The following is a 26,011-nucleotide window of genomic DNA, read 5'->3' as shown; positions in this document are numbered from 1 at the left end:
GAACCAGAAATTGAATTTCTTCTTTATGAAGTAACCCTACTCTGAGGGTTACGGGTTCACATTTACGATGGATACGTGCCTGGGAATGGATATCGGTGGTTATAGGTTGAATCTGGTAGACGTGCGTCGAGGCTTCGGTGTGGAGCTGGAGGCGGCGACAGAGGGCGTACGAGATGAAATTTCCGGCTGACCCGGAGTCGATGAGGGCCGTGACTGAAATAGAGACAGAATGGGCAGTTAACTGAACATTGGTGGTGAGAGGGTGCATTTTTTCAACTGGAGAACTGAATACACTCACCAATGAACGTACTGGACGAATGGGACAGTCCAGCCTGACATGTCCTTCGGCACCACAGTACATACACAGACCCCGGGTCAGCCTCCTCTGTCGCTCAGTAATCGTAAGTCTACCAGACTCTACAATCATAGGTTCTGGTTCTGAAGGGACGACTGGCTCTGGCGGACGAAGGAGTGCTTGTGAGATTGATGGGAGATCATGCTGGTAGATCTTCAGACGATCAGAACATCGAAGTGATTGTTGGATGAATTTTTCCAACCCCATAGTATCGTCGAGGGCTGCCAGCTGTAACCTCAGGTTGGGCTCCAATCCGAGCCGGTAAGTTGTTAGGAGAGATCGCTCATTCCATCCACTAGCAGCAGCCAGAGTACGAAATCGGAGCGCATAGTCCTGGGTGGACATGGCTCCCTGCTTAAGATGATATAATTGTTCTCCGGCTGCTACTTCTCCATCTGCACGACCAAAGACATCCTTGAAATATGTGGTAAAACTATGAATGGAATTGGTTACCGGCCCAGCTTGCTGCCAGATGGTCTCAGCCCACCGGAGAGCCGACCCAGAGAGAAGGGAGATGATGAATGCAATCTTGGACCGATCTGTGGGGTATAAATCTGGTTGCATTGTGAATATCAGGGAACATTGTAATAGAAAGCCATTGCACTCCTCCGCCCCGCCAGAGTAGGGCGCTGGTCGAGCCATGGGACTGGATGAGTGGGTGGACGGTGAAGAAGTGCTCGGTGCTGGTGGTGCTTCGGGAAGTGGAGTAGCTGGCATTAACACTCTCTTCAGGGAGTCCACCAACTCCTGAATGGGATCGGGAGTGCTCATGCTGTAAACTGTATGGTCCGGTCTTCTGTTAGGGAAGCAGACGGACAAGTTAGGTGAGTATATAATGAAAGATGTTTATTACAGCAGAGGAGCATACGAGGATAACAAAGGGGATGTGATTGTAGTATTGTTGAGATGGTATTCCTTCTTCGGAGCAGGATGGATGACAGACACTGAGGGAGACCGAATGCACACACCAGGGGGCTTGAGGAGAAGACAGACTGAAGACACACTCAATACGGACAGGACACCGGGAACACTGGACAGACTGGAACGAAACAGAGATCAGGTAAGTTCAAGATATGATATCAATGTGATAGTGACTACCAGGAGGTACTCGCTAGGAGTCCGCTTCGTGGGAACGAGACCGGACACTGACTGAAGTGAGGTGTGTGCTTATATCGTGAATGGAAGTGATTGGGTGCAGCTGTGCGTGGTTAATACTCAGGTGACGGTGATCGTTGCGTGATGCTGGTGGAAGAGCCTGGCCAATCCGTGACAATAACAAGGGTTGGATCAAAACACAGCTTTTATTTAGAGTAGTCAGGCATGCAAGGTTCAAAACAGGTGCAGACGGTAGCACACAGATAATCCAAAAGAGAAGTCAGTATAACAGGTGAATGGTCAAGGCAGGCGGCAAAACAAACATAAACAAACAAGGGTCAAAGCACTCCAAGACTAGCCAGGGAAAGGCTTGTAAATGCTCGCTACTGTGAAAACAAGACACAGCATGGATGCATGTGTGTGAGTGGTGAGTTTATTTTACAAATAATCAGTCAACTGAAAACAGGTGTGTCACTGCAGTGTGTGATGGGATTTGTAGTTTGGTAGAATGACAGGAAATGTTCTCCAGCAGCATGCAAGGGCAGCACTGTTAGTGATAATAACATACGTACTATTTCGTCACAAGGAAGTACATACTTTGATGGTAATAGGGAAATTGGGACACTGCAATTGTTATACTAAATAAAAAATTGTTTATAATTAAAATATGACTTTAATCCAAATCAACCACCTCGATCCCTTTTTGGTGCGTAACGACCATTTCACAATTCGATCACATCTTTGTGGACTAAATCAAATCCCACACTATTTCATTTCAGATATATTTTCACTCAAAAATACTTAGGTTACTGCAGTAAAATAAGTTGCGTAATGCGTATATGCCATTCCAACATAATATCAATGCATTTAGCTATTTTAAAGTTCTATAAATCTCCAAGCAAGCAGAATTGAGCTGTTTCTTTGAGAGGTCTTTTCATATATTGGACAGAGTCTGTCTGAAATGGTGCTGGTGTGTAGTTTGCAAGCTCGTGGTGTGTTTTGAAGGAGACTCACAGGAGGCCGATGGTTTTTCGGCAGGAGGCTGCAGAGATCTTTCTCTCATGCTCCAGTTCGGTGGGGTTCTGCTGTCTGATCCTCACTCCTCCTCTTCCTCAGCCAGACACTCTTATCAGACGCAAACACATCTTGCATTGCTCTGCACACACACAAATGCCTGTACAACCTAATCCTTTGGGCCACACTGAGAACCAATCAAACACGCATAAGCACACAGATTCACCTGGAAATGTTCAAGTATTTTTAAAACTACATGTACAGCAGTTCTAACTTAGCTCTTAGTTATTTATTTATAAGTTTATTTAAATAAATCCTTATACTCAGTTTACTATTCTGTATCAAAATAACTTTTTGAGGTTGCATTTTCTATTATATATTATATGACTTTATACGTCTTTATTAACAGCTGTTAAAAAGTCTCATTAAAAGGATGAATTACTATGAATTTCTTAGCAGCTACTCAAATCGTACACCAAAAGATGTACTACATTCACCATGTGTATATATAAAGTCAGAATTATTAGCCCCCTTTGAATTTTTTTCTTTTTTTTATATTTCCCAAATTATGTTTATCAGAGAAAGTTTTTCACAGTATGTCTGGTAATATTTTTTCTTCTAGAGAAAGTCTTATTTGTTTTATTTCGGCTAGAATAAAAGCAGTTTTTTCATTTTCATTTTAAGGTCAAAATTATTAGCCCCTTTAAGCTATATATTTTTTTCGATAGTCTACAGAACAAACCATCGTTATACAATAATTTGCCTAATTACTCTATCCTGCTTAATTAACCTAATTAACCTAGTTACGCCTTTAAATGTCACTTTAAGCTGTACAGAAGTGTCTTGAAAAATATCTAGTCAAATATTATTTACTGTCATCATGACAAAGATAAAAGAAATCAGTTATTAGAAATGAGTTATTAAAATTATCATGTTTAGAAATGTTGAAATATTGAGTATTGAAAAAATTATCTCTGTTAAAGAAAAAAATAAACGGGGATAATAATTCTGACTTGAACTGTATATATATGTGAAGAGTTCTGATGCAACAACCTCTAAATGCCATTTGAAATTTTCTTCTAATATTAATTTTTTTCTCAGGCTCCTATGTCTTGATTTAGTAATTTCAAGTTTATGGCTAGGAATAGGTTATTTTCAATGCTTATAAAATGAATTAACTGAACACACATAGGAGGCTAAGAAAATTGCTCATTGTAGAAGAAAATTCCAGATGGATATATATATATATATATATATATATATATATATATATATATATATATATATATATATATATATATATATATATATTTAAACTTTTTGGTTTATTGGCTAATTTGTTTGAATTTGTATGATTTTATTCGCACAATTTAGTATGATTGGCTCATCCTGCAGTGACGGCTGGGTTAGGGGGTAGGGGTTTAGTGCCACGCCTCCTTTTAAAAATCATACATTTTCATACGACTCAATTTGGACAAATTAGCCACTAAACTGACAAAACATAAAACATCTTCACATGGTATTTGTATCATTTAAATTCCCACCAAGCAGCACGGTGGCTCAGTAGTTAGCACTGTTGCCTTACAGCAAGAAAGTTTGAGTCCCGGCTGGGCTAGTTTTATGTTTTCTGTGTGGAGTTTGCATGTTCTCCCCATGTTTACGTGGGTTTCCTCCGAGTGCTCTGGTTTCCCCCACAGACCAAAGACATGCGGTATAGGTGAATTTGAACTAAAGTGTCTGTAGTGTATGTGTGTGAATGCATGTGTGAATGTGAGAGTGTGTATGGGAGTTTCCTAGTATATGGTTGCAGTTGGAAGGGCATCGGCTGCATAAAACATTTGCTGGAATAGTTGGCGGTTCATTCCGCTGTGGCAACCCCTGATAAATAAGGGACTAAGTCGAAGGAAAATGAATGAATAAATGAATGAAATTCCCACCACAGAGGCAAAAATTGTTGCCTCGCTTTCCTATCAGGCGATTATCATAACAATTTAATCACGTACAACAAAATTAAGAGAGTTTGGTGATAACCAAGGGGATATTTACTTACTACTATAGTAACTTCTTAATAGAAATGCAATCAAAGCGTACGTTTACACTCAAATATGTGTTTATTTTATTTTTTTGCTCACCTGTCAGAAACGCAATGCACAGGATTGTGCTATATTGCAGACAGTGAAGGACACATATATGCTGCCTTTGAAATTCAATCAGAAGGTATCACACGAAGTGAAGCAGAATATGGATTAGAACGCTCCTTGATGCCTTCCTACCTATGAATGCTTCCTCCGAAGGCAGCATTGTAAAGCTTTCGAACACAGTCTGTGAGTGAGTGATAAAGGACTGTGTGTTTGCTCTAATCTTCCCTGCGAACCCCCTAGGGAGCCGTAGAGTCATGAATGACATGACGGCCCATGGTGTGATTATACTCCACTGCGCTGGACTGTACTGGGTGGAGAGAATAGAATCCATCAGTACTGTCAGCACCCCAGCCCAAAACACAACACCCAACACATCTGACCAGCCCATGCAGAAAGCTCTTATGGCCGTTTCTCCAGTCATCAGCCTGTGTTCGGCTTATCCAACATGCTTTTACTCTCACTCCCATAAATACTCAACGACACTCACGCACTCGCTCCCTTGCCAATTTCAGTGAGAATATGCCACTCTTCACCTCACCTCAACAAAAGTGCGATTTCTCCCTCTCTCTAGATCCCACAATTGACCCAGATTTCACTCTCTGGTGTTCCAGCGCCCACACGTAATCTCTTTTGTTTTATGCTTCGGTATTGTTTATTTTCACACTCAAAGCCTTCAAGCTTTCTTCAGACAAAATAACACAAGAGCGTGTGCGCTTTGAGGCAGCACACATTATATTCCAGACACAGTCATGCCACCTACTGCTTTTCTAATCAGCTGCCGGCGCTGACCGCCAGATCCTGACTGATGCCCCCTCTGAAGCGCCATCTCCATCCTGTCTCTCAGCCCCCTGCCGCTCCACAACCACCTGATTTCATATTCACTTTTTATCTAAAGTGTCGTTAATTGGATTAATTGTTGAATGAAACCCGTGTTATTAATAGAGGAGGAAAATACAGGGTTTGGGCGGGGATTAATATCTCGCTCTACACACACAAACACAAACACACACACACACGATATTAGCAGCACACAGACACACATGTGGCGCAGTGCCTAGTAGAATGAAAATGTATGTGGCAGCGTTGATAAGAGCAAAGGATTCTTATCTGAGAGCGAGATAAATGCTCAATCTTTTGTGCCGTCTTCAGAAATTGGTGAGATTTTTATTTTCAGTTTATGATAGAAAGATAGAATAGTGAATAAAAACTGATTAAAGAAAGAAAGGATGATGAGTCAGGTGAAAATGAGGATTCATAGTGAATCATATGGATATATTTGTGTCACAAATAAAGAGGTTTTTAATGCTTATCATTTCAAAATGAAGCATGCATTCATCCATTTGTGGATATTATTTGGAGCCAATTAGTCTGGATCAATGACATATCTGCTCTTCTGATAGTAAATATCTGATATTGAGTGCTGGATGTTGTCACTATTGAAGACATGTGTCCTGTTATCTTCCATGTGGATAAGGCAGGATGATGTCCAGGGATGTCAGCTGATAGTCACTGAAATGTGTCTCACATACTGATGAATCAATGTAATACTGTGGCTGGAGATGTGTCTTCATTTCTGAAATATTCTAAAATGCTTCTTAAAAGGTCCAAATTTGTGATAAGAACCAAGCTGTTGTGCTGAAGGGTATTTTCATATTACATGACCTTCCTAAATGGATTCTAGTTGCGGGAAGAAAGTGTATAATAGTGAATCCATAAGTTATTTACAGATAATATCCTGATGTATGGGCGTCACGGTGGCGCAGTGGGTAGCACTGCTAGGCTAGGTCGGTTGGCATTTCTGTGTGGCGTTTGCATGTTCTCCCTGTGTTCGTGTGGGTTTCCTCCTTGTGCTCCAGTTTCCCCCACAGTCCAAAGACGTGTGGTATAGGTGAATTGAATAAGCTAAATTGTCCGTGGTGTATGTGTGTGAGTTTATGGGTGTTTCCCAGTGTTAAGTTGTGGCTGGAAGGGCATCCGCTGCGTAAATCATGTGCTGGATAATTTGCAGTTCATTCCACTGTGGCGACCCCTGATTAATAAAGGGACTACGCCGAAAAGAAAGTGAATGAATGTATCACGATGTGTAAGGATGAGAAAACAAAGAGATATTTATAGAACTATTGTTTAAACCTAGTGTAGAACAGCATACTTCTTAAAGAACAGACTGTTCCTGAAACAAATGCAATCAATTGATGATGGAGATTCTATTTCAAATATGCTCAGGTATATGTTAACAACAAAAACACAGATTTTTTTTTTACATTTCACACACACACACACACACACACACACACACACACACACACACACACACACACACACACACACGCACACACGCACGCACACACACACACACACACACACACACACACACACACACACACTATATATATCCACTACCTGACAAAAGTATTGTCGTCGATCCCAGTTGTAAGAGCAATTTCTAGTTTATCATTTGGAAAAGTGGCAGAAGGTAGATTTTTCCAATGAATCATCTGCTGAACTGCATCCCAATCATCCCAAATGCTGCAGAAGAACTATTGGAACCCGCATGGACCCAAGATTCTCACAGAAATCAGACAAGTTTGATAAAGGAAAAATTATGGTTTGGGGTTACATTTAGTATGGGGGGTGTGAGAGATCTGCAGAGTGGATAGCAACATCAACAGCCTAAGTTATCAAGACATTTGTGCTGCCCATTACATTACAAACCACAGGAGAGGTCAAATTCTTCAGCAGGATAGCGCTCCTCATACTTTATAAAGCAAAGAAGGTCATTGGCCAGCCCAGTCACCAAACATGAGCATTATTGAACATGTCTGGGGTAAGATGAAGGAGGAGGTATTGAAGATGAATCCAAACAATCTTGACTCTGGAAGTCCTGCATGAACGCTTTCTTTGCCATTCCAGATGACTTTATTAATGTTATTTGAGTCATTGCAGAGATGTATGGATGCAGTCCTCTAAGCTCATGGGAGTCATACACAATATTAATTCTCTTTCCACTGCACCATGACTTTACATTCTACACTGTACATTATTTATGTTAAGTGATAAGACTTTTGTCTAAACAAAGTCAGACCTTACTGTCCTAATTTAGTAATTAAATATCAAGGCATGATCATATTTTATTTAGGTTAAATAAGCATAATCTAGAGGTCTTTGCCTTTCATATAAACCACTTCTGATATCAAATGATCAACTAGAAGTCAAGTTATTATTTGCTGTTCCAAAAGCTTGGATATGCAACAAGACTTTTGTCAGGTGGTGTATATGGTATGGTCTGAGAGTGAGTAAACTCTCAGAAAGTTTTTGTTTGCATTTTTCATCCTTTAAAAAAGTAAATTAAGAAGTATAATAATTGATAAATGTAGTTTATTCAGGCTATACCTTTAGATTGTTTAACACTAACATAAATTATATATTTTAGAGATTATACGGTGAAACCAATAGCTTAATTTACATGTCGCTTTGTAACCTGCGCACGACACATCCTAGCAAAAGAAGGGAATCGCAAACTGCAAATCAGAAACATACATTAAACGATTTAACTCTAAAAGCAACACACACATCACGAAATGCCAAACACTTGTTGTCACAGGTATGTTGTCATAGCGTTTCACAATAAATCGGTGACTCCAAGCGTTCTCGAATATGCATGCTATTGGCTAAAATCGCTGTCCATCATCTCAGGCGCTCATTCATGTGGTTAAAGCACTGATCCTGCCCCTCCAAAGCTATGCGCTGATTGGCCACCCTACGCGTCCGCGTTGCGCACTCAGCCAATGCGCGTGCGGCTGGTCGGGCGCGCACAGAGGTTCCTCCGCGAACGCGCACTGGTGGCAGTCCGGAGCGGCAGCGAGAGCTCAGTACAACGAGGAGAACTCGACGAGTCCACACCGCGCGACTCCAGCGAAGGGAGAAAAGAGCACGCCAGACAGAGACTGCACGTTAAAATCAGCCCCTACATCTGGACAGAGTCGCCGCAGACTGGAGGGGGAACGAGGGATTTGAGCAGCACCGTTATTTTTTCTTTTGTGCTTTCTTTTTTTTCTTTTCTGGGGGAAGGATTGTGAGCGTTTGTCTGCAAAGATGATGGTCGGGGAGATGGAGGTGAAGGAGAGACCGAGGCCGAGTCCCGACTATCTGATGCAGCTACTGAACGAGAAGAAGCTCATGACGAGTTTACCGAACCTGTGCGGCATCTTCACACACCTGGAGAGACTCTTGGACGAAGGTATGTGTGTGTAAATCTGAGCCCTGAGTGTTTGTGTGGCGTTTTACAACTTCACAAACTATTGGTCTACTGCGAAAAAGACTCCAAATGATGGTTGTGGCTTATGTTTTAAAGTTAAAATTCGTCAATTGCTTGTATTTAAGCAGCTTCCAACAGATTTTTCCCTTTTATAATTAGAAAGTTCGCTTTTTCCTTAGTAACGTTACGCATGTGCGGGTCGCTAGCACTGTTAGCACTCTGCTAAATCAACAACTTTTTTAACGGCGTCATTTTTCTTAACTTTCACTTATTTAACATAGAATTTACAACTTTTACGAGTTTATACTTATTCTAGGCGTTTATTGCACGTTGTTAATGTGTAATAACCAGGCATTTGAGCGTTTGCTAACTTATATCTGGGTGTGAGTGAAGTTAGCCGAAGTTAGGTTAACGTTAGTAACATTAGTTACAAAAAAGAAACTCAAGTTTGTTTGTCGCTATTAGAATAGCTCTATAATATGTTTAATTCCTCCTGTGTATTACAGTATTCATAGCTCTACATAACACAGAGGATTTAATCAGAACAATTAACTGTTTGTTTGCAGATTAAGATTTCCCCCGAGGCATTCAGTAGAGTTACGCATGAATGCGCCCTATGCAAAGAGCGAGACATGCGGTGAAACATTATTGCGAAGAGTATGGAGCAGTGTTTTATTGTAAACGTATATTTATAATGTAATCTGAAAGTGTGAAAGATAGTCTGTGGTGGTTATATGCAGCAGGTTTCTCTCATTGCAGCTCGTATCTGCACCGTCACTCCTCTCCACACACGTTGTGCGTTTATTTACACACGCACTGTTTTGTCTGAAATACATGTAGTTTACAGGCAGGGTTTAATCTCCTCCTGTTTCGCTCAGGATATGGTTGAATTATTTCACGCACATATTAAGACTATGCGTTTGTATTCGTTGCGAGAAGTGCACAAATGCTCGTGATATGGACATGCAGACACGCGGTTCTGCTTGTCTTGTAACAAAGAGGGAAGAGCAGCCTTAAAATCTGCCGCAATGTTGTCCAAAATCTGCTTTGCTTGCGCTCTTAGCGTCTTACAAAATCACACTGCGCGTTACTGGATAAACTAGTTTGGTTTGACTGATCACAACTCCACATTCCGATACACAAACGCAAAACAAACCACGCTTAAGGTTGATTAGATCAGTTTGGTGGAGACGCTCAACTCACAGTATTCGCTTATGGCAAATTTATGACAGAAAATATGATCAAATGGGTAATTTTTTTGTGTTGATAATACTAACTAATAATCTAATAGTAAAAGCCCTTCACATGAATACTTGTTCCAGGATGAAAATAATTTACTCGAGTGTATTTTGTAGTATGTTGATGATCAAACAGTTTAGTTATGGGTTAAATAAACTCCCTGTGTGAACAATCCTTTTATAAACTCCCTTAATAAACTAGTGTTTCAACATGGTGACCGTTATAAGTGTGTTCGCATGTTTACAGTAGGTCTTTCTCTTTCTTTGGCTCTGTTTACCACTGATATTACAATAAACTTTTAGCAATTTGGCCCCAAGTAAATAAATCTAAATACAGTGTGTAAACAGTTTAAGTTTGTCCACTCAGGCGCTTTCAGAGGTAGCTGAAAGTGTATTTGATCTGATTGCTTTTGCAGTGTGAAGGCTTTCAAACAGCTGCTAAAGACCACTTACTCGCTGCCTACTCACTTTATTCTTAATAATTACAGGACAGGTTGTTGAACTGTGTTACCAGACAGGGTGTAAAGTTGTAAGTCTGGTTTAAAGGAAAAAATGCAACGCTTTTTTTTTTTGGTTTGTTCTTTTAAATTGCTCTTTATATCCGACCCGCAGCAGCCTACATAGTTTTGCAGCTTTTTGAGCAGAAGCCATACAAAAGGCTCATACTTTTTGTATCCTTTTCTGTAGTCTTTAGCGTTCATAAGTAAAAAGTAAGTCTTAGTAAGCCTTAGATCAAAACGCAGATGAAACCCATACATGCACTTGCCCATCAAAAATGGACAAAAGAAATTCAGGTGTAAACGGGGCCAGTGCGTAAATGTCACAGATGTGTTTCTTTAAGAAGTTTCTGCTTTGTCCCATAGTGTCTCCATGTGAGCTTTCTCATGAAGCTGTGTGCTCTGACACCAAACAGCGAGGTGTTAGTTCCTCCTGCAGTAATACAGCCTCATGTTTGTGTATCTGCACTCATTCTGCTCTGTTTACCTGAACTTTGCTCTTCTCTTGCTGTAATCTGTTCTCCTCAATCCAGTCAAAAATGAGCTGAAACTGCCAAGGACAACTTTATCCTTCATGTTTTTTTTTTCTTCCTTCTGACACACATTTCTTTGAACACACACATGGATTGGACTAGGTGTAAAATCTCTGCTGCGCTCAGCTGAATTTGCATACTGATTTGGCTATGCAAATGAGCAGCTCAGGGTGATGTGGGCCAGTCATGTATTTGTAACGGTAAATACTCAGACTTAATGCGTAGGGAGGGAAATTTGTACTGCTACGCACAGCTTCTGCTATCTCTCCTGACCTCCGCTTTACATCAGAATGATATGGTTTTTAAATGCCTGATGCCGATGTCTAGACAGCAGGGTGATATGCCATTTAAACATTTATTAAATAAACAATATTTATCAAAATTGAACACATATTTAAAGAATGGAATATGCAATATCGATTGGCAAAGCAGGTGGTAGATTATTGAGCTGAAACTAGACGAGATGGTTTCTCCTGTTAATCAGACACAGTTATTGATGTGAATAATAGCAAAATGGACAAATTGGCTGATGTTTTGATTGGTCATGGATTCTAGGGAGCTGTGCGCTCATTTTTAACTGTGTGTTTTCAGGTTTCTGTCTATTTCTGTGCTCCCACAGGGGAACAAGAATGAGTTAAGGCTGATTTATACTACTGCGTCAAGCGCATGCATATGGTCTGGCGCAGCCTTCATGCGGTCGCATCTCAAAAATGTAATTACATGTCGCAATGTGTAGCGCAAGCTTTGTGATTGGTCGGCTTAGTACCTGTGACAAGAGTGGGTGGTGCTGAGAGCCATGAGCCAGTTGGAGCAATTGTTTACACGTGTAGAGTTTCGTGACGTAGCTCCAGATGGAAACTTTTGTTTTGTGTTTACGTTATGATTAAGGTTGTTGCACGTCCGCCACTTCCCGCCTCTGAGTGAGCCAGTTTGAGCTACTTGTAGTATTTAGAAAAAGCAAAATACCTGTGAAGAAACTCGACACAGAACAACAAAAACCTACTGCCACCTAGTGTTTCTAAAGTGTTATTGCTGAGCAACACAACCAGCATGCAGACGTATAAATGCGTGACTACGTGCAGGGCAGGTGCCTTGGGTCACACTGATCACTTGACGCAGTACTATAAACCACCCTTTATGCTGCAGAGCAGCTGAGAAAGCATTCAGGACCTTTTTGCACCTGTTAAGTATTTTCACATGCATGGACAATGTTAAATACAAGTGTAAATGGGAGCTGAATTGATTTTAGCTTAGTGACGTTTAACAACTTCCATAGTTGAAGTTGCATTGTTGAATTATTTTTGTGGCATAAATACTCACATGGTGGTCGAATACATTTAACCAGATACGTGATCATTATAAGATAAGTTTTGCCAAAAAGTCATAGTTATTATCCACATTTTTGTAATTAGCTTTTTTGTCCACTGATAAACTGTCTAATACGAGTTTGTTGTTGTGCAGAAGGCTAGACAGATAATACTATCTAAGGGAATTTATTAAACATTACTGTTGTTGTTATGGAGTTTTCAGTGTGCAGAAGCTTATTTCTTTTCAACTCCACACTTCTGGATGATAGAGACCACTTGTGGGGGTTTGGAGGTGAAATGTGGGACTGATATCTGGCTTGTCTCCTTGTAAGAGTTCTGGTGGCAGCTGTGCACAAACGCTCATAACTGGAATTGATTGTAAGTGTTTGCAGCTGTTGTCATGGCAAAGGAAAACCAACACCCTGCGTCTCGCTCGTCGCCCTTTCTGTTCCATACATAAGACAACTGCTCTCCCTCTCCTCACACCGTATGAGTGCGTGTCAGGCTGACGAGAGAAAGACAGGTTTGCAGCGTGCCTGTATTCTTCAGAGGTGACCCTGCGGGTGTTTTTAGAGCTGTCTTTGATAAGTCTGTGGCAGCTGAGTCCAGTGCCAGTGTTCAGAAATGGACGCCGCTATGAAAGGAACGAGTCAAGGTTAAAGATCTTGATTTCTAATGGTCACGCTGGTTTTTTGGAAATTAGATTTGAAGTGCTTTCTGTATTTCTTAGAAATATTTACACACTTAAAACATTGGGGGTTGGTAAGAATGCTTTTGAAAAGTAGATTATTCTCACCAAGGTTGCTTCAATTTGATCTAAAATACACTTATATTTTATACAATTTTATTTTAATAATAGTTGCAAGCAACAATAATAGCAGCAAGCAACATTTATTGTTCTCAGCATTGAAATACATAAAAGTTATTCCAGAATTTTTCTTCTTTGCAGCTTTTCTTTTAAAATGCAAATATTTTGTAACATTATAAATTTATTTGCTGTCACTTTTAATCAATTTAATGCACGACAGTATAAGTAATTTAGTATAGCTGTTTTTATATTTATTGTTGCCTAGAATAAAAGATACAAAAAGCTTGATTCCCATTGGTCCGTATATAAGCTGCATGCTGTACAGGTACCTATGTCTTCATCAATGCTGAAGTAGTAATTTCTTCATTACATTCAGGACTCTATAGTAATTTAGATGCAGCATTCACGCTTGAGGTCATTCCGGGTGCGAACAGGAAGTGATTCTTATAGGCTGAGACCCATGGGAGCCCCTTACAGCATCTGGTTTAATTAGCTAGCTAGATCCATTAGCTCAGGTACTCTGCTCGAGCCAGGGTTCAGGAGAATGAGTGTGCAGATAATTTTATTCTCTCTATCTTTGTTTCTCCACTCTTTTTCTATGTCCTGCTGGGCGGTGATAAATTGGATAGCAGGAAGAGGTTGACAGGGTTAGCGCAGGGAACAGAGGAGTCTCGCTCATTTTCTCCCTCCCTCCCCCCCAGTGGTGGTGGTTGTGTGTGTGTGTGGGGATGGGGGGGTGGACTGGCCCCTGACTTGGCCCTTGTGTGGCCCCTGATAAAGTCATGTCTGTGAGCGTCAGGCTGTGCCCCTTATCAGGGGGTCTCTCTCTCACCAGCACAGGGGTTTCTTATCAGACTCTGCCCTGCCAGCATTGCTGTCCGCTTGACACTGCACAGATACCCGCACACACCCTTCTACAACTTTTCCGCTCCAGCGTGGTGAAGAATTTAATTAGATGCTACACTTGCAACTAGGGCTGTACAGTATATTGTTTCAGCATCGATATTACAATGTGCGTTTCCACAATAGTCACATCACAGGATCGGCAACGTCCAGTTCTGCTTATCGTTGACCACTACACTACAGTTCATAATATTATGGAGTCATAGCAAAGTTTAAACTTAAAGTGAAAGGATTCCTTTGTATGTTTTTAAGGCCTGTGGCGGTGTAAGCTTTTTAAGCTAATTCAAGGGCTAATAAATTATACCATTTGTAACTTTAAGGCCACCTATTTAAGATGAGTCTTATTGTGTCTCCAGAATGTGTCTGTAAAATTTCAGCTCAAAACACCCATCAGATTATTTATTATACCTTTCAGAATATTGGACTTTCTCCTCTGTACACAACATAGCTGTTTTTATTGCCTGTGCCTTTAATGCTAGTTTTCTAGCCCACTGTTCATACATGCCTGTCAGGGTGTGCCTCAATTTCCGCCTCGGCTGTGTCAGATCAACAGCACAGTGGCAGACAGTAAGAACTTTCCCAATGATTATTTGATGTATTTGTTGTGGAGTTAATTCAAGCCTTTCTGCAATGAGTCACACACAATGCTGTTACAAAGTTCATGCATGCACACACGCATGCAGCAGACTCACAGTGTACACGTTAAACCTTGCACTGTTTTTGCACAGCAAATGTGACAGGATACACCGTTAATATCCACTGCTGTATTGATATCTGTTATGTTAATGTTAAAAGTAAACCTGATTTAACGTCCAGAGATGTTAATACGCGGCTGTAAATCAATTGGGCGGGGAAACCACACTTCTGCGTCAAGTTGGAGTGGGCCTCAAAATGGGAGGGATTTAGATCCTATTTTATTGTCAGAAACTAAAAAATAAATAAGTGTCTTTATATGACCTCAGTATGACTGTGGACACACCATACCTACACGCAGTTCTGTCCAAACAGCTTACAACAGATGATTTTGGTCATCTTTAAAGATAAATTTTTATATAATTATTAGCACAATGAAGACATTCATATTTTACAGATACTTTAAGACTACCCAGAAAACCATAAAGCATGGTTTATTTCATTTTTACTTTGCTCTTTTGTATTTGTCTACACATGATATATATATTAATTATATTTGATGTAGACAGATAGACATTTTATGTAGATAGATGCACGTTACCAAATAGAGCTATTCAAGTCATCTGGTGAAGCCAGATCACAACTTCTCATTTTTGCCACCAGAGCTGGGATTGTGATAGGCTGGAGCTGATGCAATGATTCAGACTTGGTCACTAACTTCCTAAACACTCACACTCATGTGCTCCCCGTAGGAGAACAACAGAGCTTTTATGGGCCAGCTCACACAGGAAGAGGCTGATTCAGGCTTTCTGGAAAGGGAGTGGTCTTTTCATAAGAGCCAAAGAAGTTTCTTAGGAAAAAGTTGTGGTTTGATGGCAGGAGTCTGTGTATGTCTGTATTTTTACTGAGAGTAGTCTGGAGATTCTGTCCAGGAGCAGTTGCTGTTTATCCACTCGCTCTTGCGCACTCTCTCTCTTTTTCGTTCCAAAGCAGGGGGAAGGGCCTCACCCTTTCACATTCCACAACTGCCTGAAATATCTCCACACCCCTTCGCACTCCTCTTTCATGCCACTTCAGTGCTGTTTTTCCCCCCTCTGTTTTACAACCAGCAGCTTGGAGACACTGTTTGTCTTTGCATTTTCCTCGAGTTCTCGCTCTCTCTAATTGAGCAACAGAGGAATTGTTTGGCTAAATCAGACAGCAGAATTCCTTAGTGTTCGTCTACACATTCATTAAGCAATTGAATTTGTGTAATGTTTGTAATGTTCTGTCTCTTTAAATGCTTTAATTAGGCGTAGTAATGATCCCGCTTATTTCTCTCGGACTGGGAAATGGTCCTCGAATTGGTCTTGGCCGGAGGTGGTTGTGTTTGACTGTTTCACTCTGTGATTTCAACTCTTCACCTCCGATTCACTCTCAGCAGCAGATAGGCAACACGGCAGGTTTTATTTCAATTCAGAAATTGGTGTCTCCAAAGCAAATGTTTTTTTTCCCCCTCCCAGTCTGTTTTTGAGTGTTGCCTAATAGAGGGCCAATCAGAGCGTACCATGCACCAAGCCTCATGGGAGAGCACAGATGTCATTGTAATATAAGCGGGTTATTTGTCTGTGTCTTTTCTACTGTAGATTGATAGACAGATTCTATACAGATCATCATCTGTAGTTCCTCTTTAGCCATCATTCTCGTTTGTAAATGTATGTGATATTTACTTTCGCTCTGAAACACAGGAAGTGTCCTTGCATTTTCATGCAGTTTGTTTATTTGTTTATGAATGGACTTTATCTCAGTACATTTTATGGTCAAATATTAGTGAATGTTTAATTTATCATTATTTAATGTTTATTTGGATTTTTTTCTGTGTTATGTTACTTTTGCCATTAGGTAATGCAACTAGTCTTGGGCCAGTGTAAGTTTCTGACAGTATGATAACCTTTGATAAAGATATCACAGTATTGTGATTACTGGTCTAAAATAAGTTCTTTTTAAATGGCTTAGTACTGTTTCCCACTATATACATTTCATTTTAGGAAACATTTATAATATTTTGGAACAGTAAACATATCAGGCTAAATAATTAAAATAAATCACTGACTTCTGCTATCTTCTTTAGTTTGTATCTTCATTGCTATCATCATTTGTATTTACAACACATCAAAACAAACACTTTTAGCCTTTACATATAGTTTAGGAACTGTATAGCAGAAAATTTTTGTGATTTATTTATTTATTTTTTATTTTTTTTTATTTTATTTATTTATTTATTTATTTTTTGACTTTTCAAAACCGCTGTAAACCTTGAAACTGGTTATCGTCCCATGTCTAGCGCAACTAATATTTACAAATTAACAATAGCTATTTGTTCAATTTTATTTTAGTTGTATTTTTGGTTACGCTTTCTCGAAATAAACTCTTCATGTTTAAAATGATGTTATAATGTTGCAATTCTTAAGTACAAATGTTTCTTTTAACATTCAGTATAATAGAATATTAAATAGAATAGAATATGATTCTTCGTGTTCTTAGTATGTATTTGAATTAGATTTTTTTTGAAACTTAGAAGCTTTAATTTCACTGTTGATCAATTATTAGATTGTTTAAATGACCAAAAATAACTGACCCAAAACAGCAGTTTACATATGACCTATGCAGTTGTAAAAAGGGAGTGTATGGTTTACTCAGTGCATCATGACTATGATTTTCTTGTCATACAGCATATTTCATGTTTTTTTATAAACAGACACATATGTATCGTTGGAATCTGGTTGTCACACATGAATGATGGACTGAATGTTCAGCAGCGTTCCAGAACACATTCTACAAAAAAATTGAAATATTGACCAACCTTATAAAACAAACCATTGACTGTTACTTCTAGCACCTTTACCAACAGCTATAAACAGCTGTTTCACTGTAGGCAGATGATGCTGCAACTGTGTGTGTGTGAGCTTTTATAGCTTTGTATGTGTGTGTCTGTTCTGAACTGAAAAAGATTATTCACTGAAGCTTAGTCACCTGTTGTAATTTTAACATTCCACTACAGTCAACAGTTTGTGTGGAAAGAAAGAGGTCTGTTTCGCTGTGCATGTTATATCGGCCTCCATCAATCCCGCTGTCAAACTCTACAGAGAAGCCAATGTCGTCCCTTCATGCTGCACAAAGCTTTCTCTTTGTCTGCTAGCTTCTTGTTACACTGCTGCATTTGTGCTTAATTAGCTCTTAAATGTGTCAAAAACAAAAGAGCATCATGGGAGAGCAAGACCATGTCACAACTGTGCTACGTGGGCATGGTTAGTGCGCTAGTGGGGTCAACAGATTGATTGTGCGCATAGAGAGTGATGGCAGGGTCGAACTGAACTGGGTGGCAGAAAAGAGAGGAAAAGAGACGTAGAAAGACAAGTAATGTGTGTGTGTGTGTGTTGTGAATGAGGTCAGTCTGGATGGAGGGGGGTGGGTGAGAGTCTATGTGGTTTCACAGCCTGTCTGCTTTTGGACAATGAAGCTTTATGTTATCTTCACTGTTCACACACACATGACATCACTGCTTTGGCATACAGGACGTGACCTCAGTTACAGTTTCCTGTTTGAACCTTTTTTGCTCCACCTGTGAGACCAGCACAAAACCGATTGTGTGAGGCTTTGCATTCCTTCACTCTTCAAACATTCAGCAAACCTCACAACAGTAGCCACACAAAGCATTGATTGAGACCATAAATGCATGTGTCTTTATGGTTGAAGTTGTTTAGATAAGCCTGATATGAACAGCACTTGTGTGTGCGGCCTCTTTTTCAGGGAAGGGAAGCCATAAATGCCTTCTACATGATTATGTGGAGTTGTTCTGTAGAGATAACCAACCATTATATAGTCATTAATGTGGCTTGTCAGCACAACATAGACCTTCAGATGATTGGCGAAATTAACTTCTACTTATTCAAAAAGCAGGTTTTTTACCTAAATGTCTTTATTTAAATAACGTTTGAAAATTGCTGTTTTGATTTTATCTTTTGACCATTTCCTGAAGGTGTAAAAGGGTTTAGGATAAGGATTGCGATTTGACATTGGATGTGAAATGTTGTCTGTACGCAGTATGAAAATAACACAAATAAACTGGGGCTGGATGATTAAAGTAATCGAAATCGACATTCAGAACCCATAAACAATTAAAAAATTTCGAGATCATTTTGTTCAATTGCTTTCTCTACCATGTGTGAAGTCACGTGACCCCACTCTGTTAAGGCTGATTTATACTTCTGCGTAGAGCGAACGGGTATGGTCCGGCACAGCCTTCGTGCAGTCAAATACCAGCGCACCTCTTAAATGTAACTACATCGCATGTTTGACACTACATTGATGATGATGATTGGAAGCTGCGCTAAGATGCCATGAGGCGGCATGTTTGCTATTACAATAAAATTGTTTACATGGAAATATTTGTTTACAGAAGATACAAGAAATGCACTGTTTAAAATATTATTTCCACGATATGCAAGAGTTGTTTCATTTAGAAGAGATATTGCGTATTTTCTTCTTATTAATGTGAAAAACACTGAAAATAATTTATTTTGTTTCCCAAAGTGCAAGTTAGTTATGTTCCCTTTTTTTAAGAAAAGTGACTGTTGGTTTTAGGAAAAGTGTGTTTTAATTTGTTCAATGCTGATGTTTAATAAGTAATCATAGTGTGCGTGTTTTTCCTTTATTTTAAAATCAAGTAATTAGTTTCAATCAGAAATCTGTGACTTGTAATATGTGAGCATATGTACTGTACAAAACCTGTCAGTGAACTGTAAGGGCAAAATAAATCAATAAATAAATGAAATAATCGTTCGTTAACCGTAATCGAGTTTAGAAGTCCTTTTAACAAATGTATTGTTGTTCAGCATTGTTTTTTAATAGTAGCATTACATGCATTGTTGCAAATATGTTTTGATCACGTTAACTTCAACGTGAGATAAATGCGTTTTTTTTTTAAGATTATTTTATAAAGATTATTAGATAGATTATTACTTATAAAAAATAAGTTAAGATTATTATTTTTTTAGTGTTTGAATGGGTTGTTGTCCTTGTCCACCACAGACATGCATTACTTCCGTTTCTTAATTTATTTATTTTGTAGATGGTTGTGCAGAATATGTTTTGGGCTAAAGTCAACCTTTTTTCCTGCGTATTCCAGATAAATCCTTGCACCTGGTATGTGTCTCCACATACCATTTTTATTCTTGCTCTCTATTCTCTTTCTGTGCCAGGGACTGCATCTCTTCTCTTTAACTAAAGTCTGTTGTTCACATTTAAAGTCTATAACAGGGTCTGTCTGTTTGTATTAGTCAAGAGTCTCATGCGCACACTGCTTTTAGTATGTTACACTTTCTTTCCATTCTCGCTGCATCTTTCTGTTGCTGTCCTTAAGACCTTCAGCTAAAAGCTTGAGGTGGACAGGAGTCATTGTGACAGCTGCTGAGTCACAACATGATGAATTTTTTTCATGTAAATGGAGGGCAGAATCACATTTTGCTAATGTTCATGTAATGCTGGAATTTCAGTCAGTTTTCATTTCGTCTCCAAACTCTCTCTCTTAATGTCACACATGCAAAGTATTTCTGTAAATATGTATTTTTATTTAAGTTGCCGTGGGCTGTCTGATTTTAATTACTAAACCTCCAGGATGCTCTGCTCTCTGATTGGTCTTTGGACTTTGAAGCAGAGTTTCAGTCTAGAATGCCAATGAACTGGTTTTACACATCTGCTGTTTTGCACTGAAAGTTCCTTGATAAACATCTACCCGATCTCTCTGGGAATACAGGTTTGGTCTTGTGACATACACTGCACAAGATACCTAAATATTACATGTATGCACCATCAGAGTGCAGAGTTTTAATGATATACTCCTCTCACTCTTTAATTTGATAAAATAGCTTTAACGGGTCTTTAAGACTGGCAGACAGTCTCCTTCCTGTCATACATGCTCGTGCTCAGGCTTGTCTGGGAGCTTCTGTTGTTGTGTGCTGTTACCCAGAGTACTTTGCTGTCATTACTACTCCCGTGAAGGATGGCACTTCGTGTTGTCTGCCATCCTGTGTCCCCAGGCATCTCTTATGAGATCAGTTACATAGTGAAACTAGCACCTTGAGATCTCACTCTCTCCCTCTCTTCTCTCTCGTTGGCTGGTGTAAATGGTCCTTGTCATTGGCTGCCCTCATTTCCTGCTAATTAAAAGCAGAGGAATGCAGCCCTGCCACTCCATCTCGCACAGATGGAAGATAGGGAAAAAGAAGGGATGATGAAAAGGAAGAGTAATTGAACGGAGATGCACACAATGGCGGTTTGTCTGCTGTGTCTGCTTTGACCACCACATCAGAGATCTCTTTAAACTGCTGGTGATTGGTGTGGATTTTGGTGTTTTTGATACCACAATAAGCGTGGCTTTGAAAAGTTTGGTTTCAGGGTTTGATTGCTGTTAGAATAGTTCAATTGAATAAGTTTGACATGTGAATCTACGTGCAATCCAAGACAAACTCCCGTCAGTTCAACTAAAATTTAAAAGCAAGGCTGTCCAAATGCAATCAAATGAAAAAAGCAGAACATGCTGTCAAGATGTGACCATAAAAAGGATAGAATACTCAATCATATATTTTTTTCCATATCATATTTACAATTATAATTCTATACAGCTAGTGGAAACATGTCCTCATTCAAGGGATAGCTCACCCAAAAATGAAAATAAATAAGATAAAGCTAAAAAAAAACAGTAACCATTGACTACCATAGTAGGATAAACGAATACTATGGAAGTCAGTGGTTAAAGCTCTTTTTAAAACATCGTCTTTTGTGTTTAAAGAAAGAAACTCTAGTGAAGGGCGAGTAAATGATGACAGAAGTTTCATATTTTGGTGAACTAACTCTTTCAGGAGATTTTTGTTTGTGACCACAATTTTTTTTCCAGTTTTTTCTACATTTCATCAGCTCTTCACATAGTTTTATCTGATTAAAAATAATCATTAGGCCAATATGCCATATTACACTTTTGTTGTGTGAACAAACTATGGAAGGGAATCAAGCAAAGATCCTAATTTATTTCTTGTTTGTTTTTGCTTTGTTGTACTAAGTTTGTCACTATGTTTTAGGAGGATAAGCGGGTGTCCTGTCCAGGAGGGAGGTGGCGTTTGACTATCTACTGTTAGCACATTTACTGACTGGTTCCTTCCTTCCTGCTTAAGCATTCAGTTCTTCCTGTCATTGTTTAGCAAGTTTATTACTTTTGGTGTGTATGTTTAAGGCCAATCAAAGCCCTGCTTATGAATGCATAGAATAGCCAACTTTATCATCTGCATGCTAATGTTAAAAAGCACAGTCTTTATTTATTTTGTTGTTGGTGTATAACCTCTGGCCGTTCACTTGTATGTCATGCTAATCTCACAGGATCCTCTTTTCTGAACACTCACACGCCCTCAGGAAGTGTTGAGCACCCCAGTTGTTGGTCTGTTAAAACATCGATGGCTTTTCCTTTCTGCACCACTTCAGCATCCTCCTTTTGCTTCCTGTTATTCCTCTAATCCACATCCCACTGAAGCTCCTGTTTGTGCTTGTGTCGGTGTGTGCATGCACAGATGGAGTTCAGTCAACAAGTCATATGGCAAATGAAGTGAATTATCTGTAAATTTGTAAATGGTATAATCAGTTTCTCTTATCTCACTAATACAACCTGTTTAATTCCAGAAACATCTGCTATGCCTGTGTGTGTGTGTAAGTGAGAGAGAGAGCGCGAGAAAGTCCTTGAAGCATCTTGGTCTTTCAGCTTGCACAGGTTTCGTTTAGTTGTTGTGATTTTTAGATAGTTAAGTTAGTTAAGAGTTTAGATAGTTGAAATCTGTGTTTGTGCCTCCTGCCCTCGTATTTTATTAATGCCACAAACAAAGAAAAAGATTTAGTATGTTGTCAAAACACCATTTAAGATACTTAGTAAATGGGGGAAATAAAATGCTTATTAAATTCACTTAATTATATATAGACTTATCATTTGTAACAAAGTAGGGTTTTTTCCTTATTTTTTTGTGTGAATCAAATCAGTTGTTGTGTCATGAATCAGTCTAGGTCTGCACGATATTGGGAAAATTTGACATTGCGATATGCGCTTCTGCAATATTTATTGCGATAAAAATACAATTTCACCAGATGATTTAAATAACTCTATTTGCTAGATCATTACTTCAGATTGATTGAAATTATTTTGTGCAGGAGTGAAATATAAATGTATTTCCATGTAAATTTATAATAAACGAACTACAGTCATTAACAAAATGGAGTAAATATTAAAGTGAATTCAACCGTGGCTTGTTTTTTTGGAGAGAGTATCAGAATTCAAAAGAAATTGAGTTATCAATTGTACAATAACACTGCATCTTATAAATAATTCAATAAAATGAGCCTTTATTAAACTTATGCCCTGTTAAAATGCTTTAAACTCTCTTTAAAGGCTGAAATAGTCACAGGCCTTAAAAACACATGCAGATGATAAACTTTTACTTTATTATTATTCAGTTCTGCAGTGTCTCCGGTGTTTTGACCTGTGGTTTCTGGTCATCTATGATCTCAACTCAACATTGCATATCTTGCGATGTGTCTATTGTGGATGCACACATTGCAACGTCGATGCTGAAATGATATGTATTGCAGCCCTAAATCAGTCTAAGAGTTCACAATGAATATTTGTTGTTCGTGCTCACAGGAGTGCCAGACAGTTAATCTAAGGTGAATTTTAATTATTTATTTATTTATTTATTTTATTCATTTTGTCAGTAAAGTGAGTTTTAGTAATCCTTCAGCAGATGTGCAGATGAAGTTGAGGTTCATTGATAAGCTATGTTAAAGTCTGTTTTAAATCAAATTAAATTGAGTTGATGTGACCATTCTGTGATATTGAGAACTTTTTCATTGCTTCCCAAAGAACAACAGCCCTGTGTAGTAAATGCTGCAAGTGAAATTACCACATAAAATAACATTTGCTTTACTGCGAACTCACCTCATACATTCAGTTGAGTGTTTGAAATGAATCCCTCTGTGTAATGATTCTATAGTTGCGTGTTTATTAGTCATGCTGAATCAATGAAAGCTATTAATAATTCAACACAATGGAGATTTCCTGGGTACCTTTTGTAGGCATTTGGGGTTTACATAAGAGTGCCCTCTGGCCTTCAGTGGAGATTTACTACAGATCACACACTGTACTTGCCTGATAAGATGTGCATGACAATCACCGCTTCGATTAATTGCTGTACACTTAGTACAGTGGGTAGATATGTAGTCTATTTATTTTATTCTTATTACACAATCTTCAATCACACTATATTTAGATTACAAACTCACAACTCGGATAATGAATATTTTGCAGTGGTAATTCAACAGCAGCACCATGTCTGAATAGCGATACGGGAAACACTTGTGCGTTCATGTGTATTTGGCTGAATCGGCTGTGCTGTGTCAGTTCTTTTGTTCCCCAGTGTCCCAAACTCAACCTGCCTCTGAACAGACCAGCTGTGACCAGAGGAGTTTTGAAGCTGTTGGATTCCCTGTGCAGTATATGGTTTAGGTGTAAGAGTAATCTACAGGCTGTGGTTAGACCCTGCGTCCTGCTGGGTAGTCATTAAACCACCGCAGTAACTGTGCTGTGCCCTCGTCCTGAATGATAACCCGAGCCCACCCCCTCCTCAACAGCTCTACTCTATAACCCTGCACCATATCATCAAGTGTGACAAGCCTCCCTGCTAAATTTAGCTCCTCATAATGGCTCTGCGGAAACCCGGACTGCAGCAGGACAATCTGGGAATGCGCAGGGAGATGAAGCACAGATCGGAGAGTGTGTTTGGTCAGGGATCATGTCCAGCGCTAATGTCCAGCTTTCTAATCTTTTAATCCTCAGTCTTTCTGATATCATGTAACTCAGAAACACCTGTTTTTGTTGGCAGGGTCTCTCTACATGAATAATCTTTGTGTATTGTTGGTTGTTGGACATATTGGCGGTCTTTAAAATTATCTTCTGCCACTGGAATGCCTCTCTCCCCCTCCCCCCCCCCCTTTATTCTTCTTCGTTTGATGACGTGTCGAAGCTTCTAGTACAGTTGATGTGTTTCCTCATGGCTGGTGCAGACACACTTGGATTCATCTCTGTTTCCATGAACTCTCTGGCCTGAACTGAAACGCTCTGTTTCTCCATCAAAGTGCAGCTCTGGGACATGTTTTTGAGCTTTGTAGTGTGTCTGCTTTTGTTCAAGGGGCTTTTAGTGAGGTGTGTGTTTCTGGTTGTGTGTAGTTCATAACCACCTTCTCATTCATCCTAGAATGTTTAGTGAGCTTGTGCTTACTTGAGAACGTACAGCACTGGTCTCTCTACCTCTTTTACACTGTTGTTAATGTAAGCTGCTAAATCAAAGAATGAACTGATGGCACAATTTCAAACACGATCAGGCCAAAACATTGTTTAGAGTTGGTTTCAGGGGTTTGAATAAGCATGACAAAACAAACTTTCTGCAAATGTTTGCTTTGGCTTGTAAATGCCTTCAAACTACTATTGCTCTAATGTGGTGGACATTAGGTAGACATGGCTCTGGGGCTCTGAACAGTTCTGGTTTGGGCATTGGTTGCATGGGACACATTCAGGTCAGTAATTCTAAAGATTAAAATAAGAAATCTTCATCAGCTAAATTGCGTGGTTCTGCTAGTGGCTCATTTAAACGGCCTGCATAAATACTTACAGAAATTATTTGTTCTGTCAACTTGATGTTACCGCAAACTTGTCTGCCGAACGTAAAATACATTTTTTAAATTAAATTATTATTTTTTTTCAGACAATGGAAATCAAAGTAGACCTGGGCGATATGGCAAAAATGAAATCTCGATAATTATTTTGCATATATATTTCGATATAAATTGTTAATGCTTCCAGATTTTAAGAGTACCCCAACAATGACTGAAGCCACAAAAATGGTCCATTAAATTAATCAACAAAGGTGGCCGAAAATTCTGTACACCTCAAATATCTACACACTTTAAGATTCTTTTAGATTGTTGCACATTTCTGTTGTGTTATTGGCTCTTATATCAATATAGAGAGCTTATCATTGTTATTGACATAAATTTTATCTCGATTCGATATAGTATTGTTTATCAGCTGAGCCCTAAATCAAAGCCAACCAAAACTCAGATAAATAAATGGCATTCATGATTGAATAGAAATAATCCCTCAAG

General features: G+C 39.2%; 1 protein-coding gene across 5 annotated transcripts in view; it reads left to right on the top strand.

Moving 5' to 3' along the window:
- Positions 1 to 8,442: 8,442 nt before the first annotated feature.
- Positions 8,443 to 26,011, top strand: part of qkia (QKI, KH domain containing, RNA binding a) — an 84,106-nt gene continuing 66,537 nt past the window's right edge. For 3 of the 5 annotated variants that reach the window (XM_056476904.1, XM_056476902.1, XM_056476903.1), the window contains exon 1: positions 8,444 to 8,842. In XM_056476904.1, the coding sequence (XP_056332879.1) occupies positions 8,698 to 8,842 (145 nt within the window). In that variant the 5' untranslated portion in view covers positions 8,444 to 8,697. Of the gene's footprint in view, positions 8,843 to 26,011 lie in introns of all 5 variants that reach the window. The other 2 variants (XM_056476899.1, XM_056476898.1) reach the window with 1 other exon arrangement.

This window comes from Danio aesculapii, chromosome 17 (assembly GCF_903798145.1).
Source record: "Danio aesculapii chromosome 17, fDanAes4.1, whole genome shotgun sequence".
NCBI classification, from domain to species: domain Eukaryota; kingdom Metazoa; phylum Chordata; class Actinopteri; order Cypriniformes; family Danionidae; genus Danio; species Danio aesculapii.
This window is presented reverse-complemented; position numbering and strand designations above follow the sequence as displayed.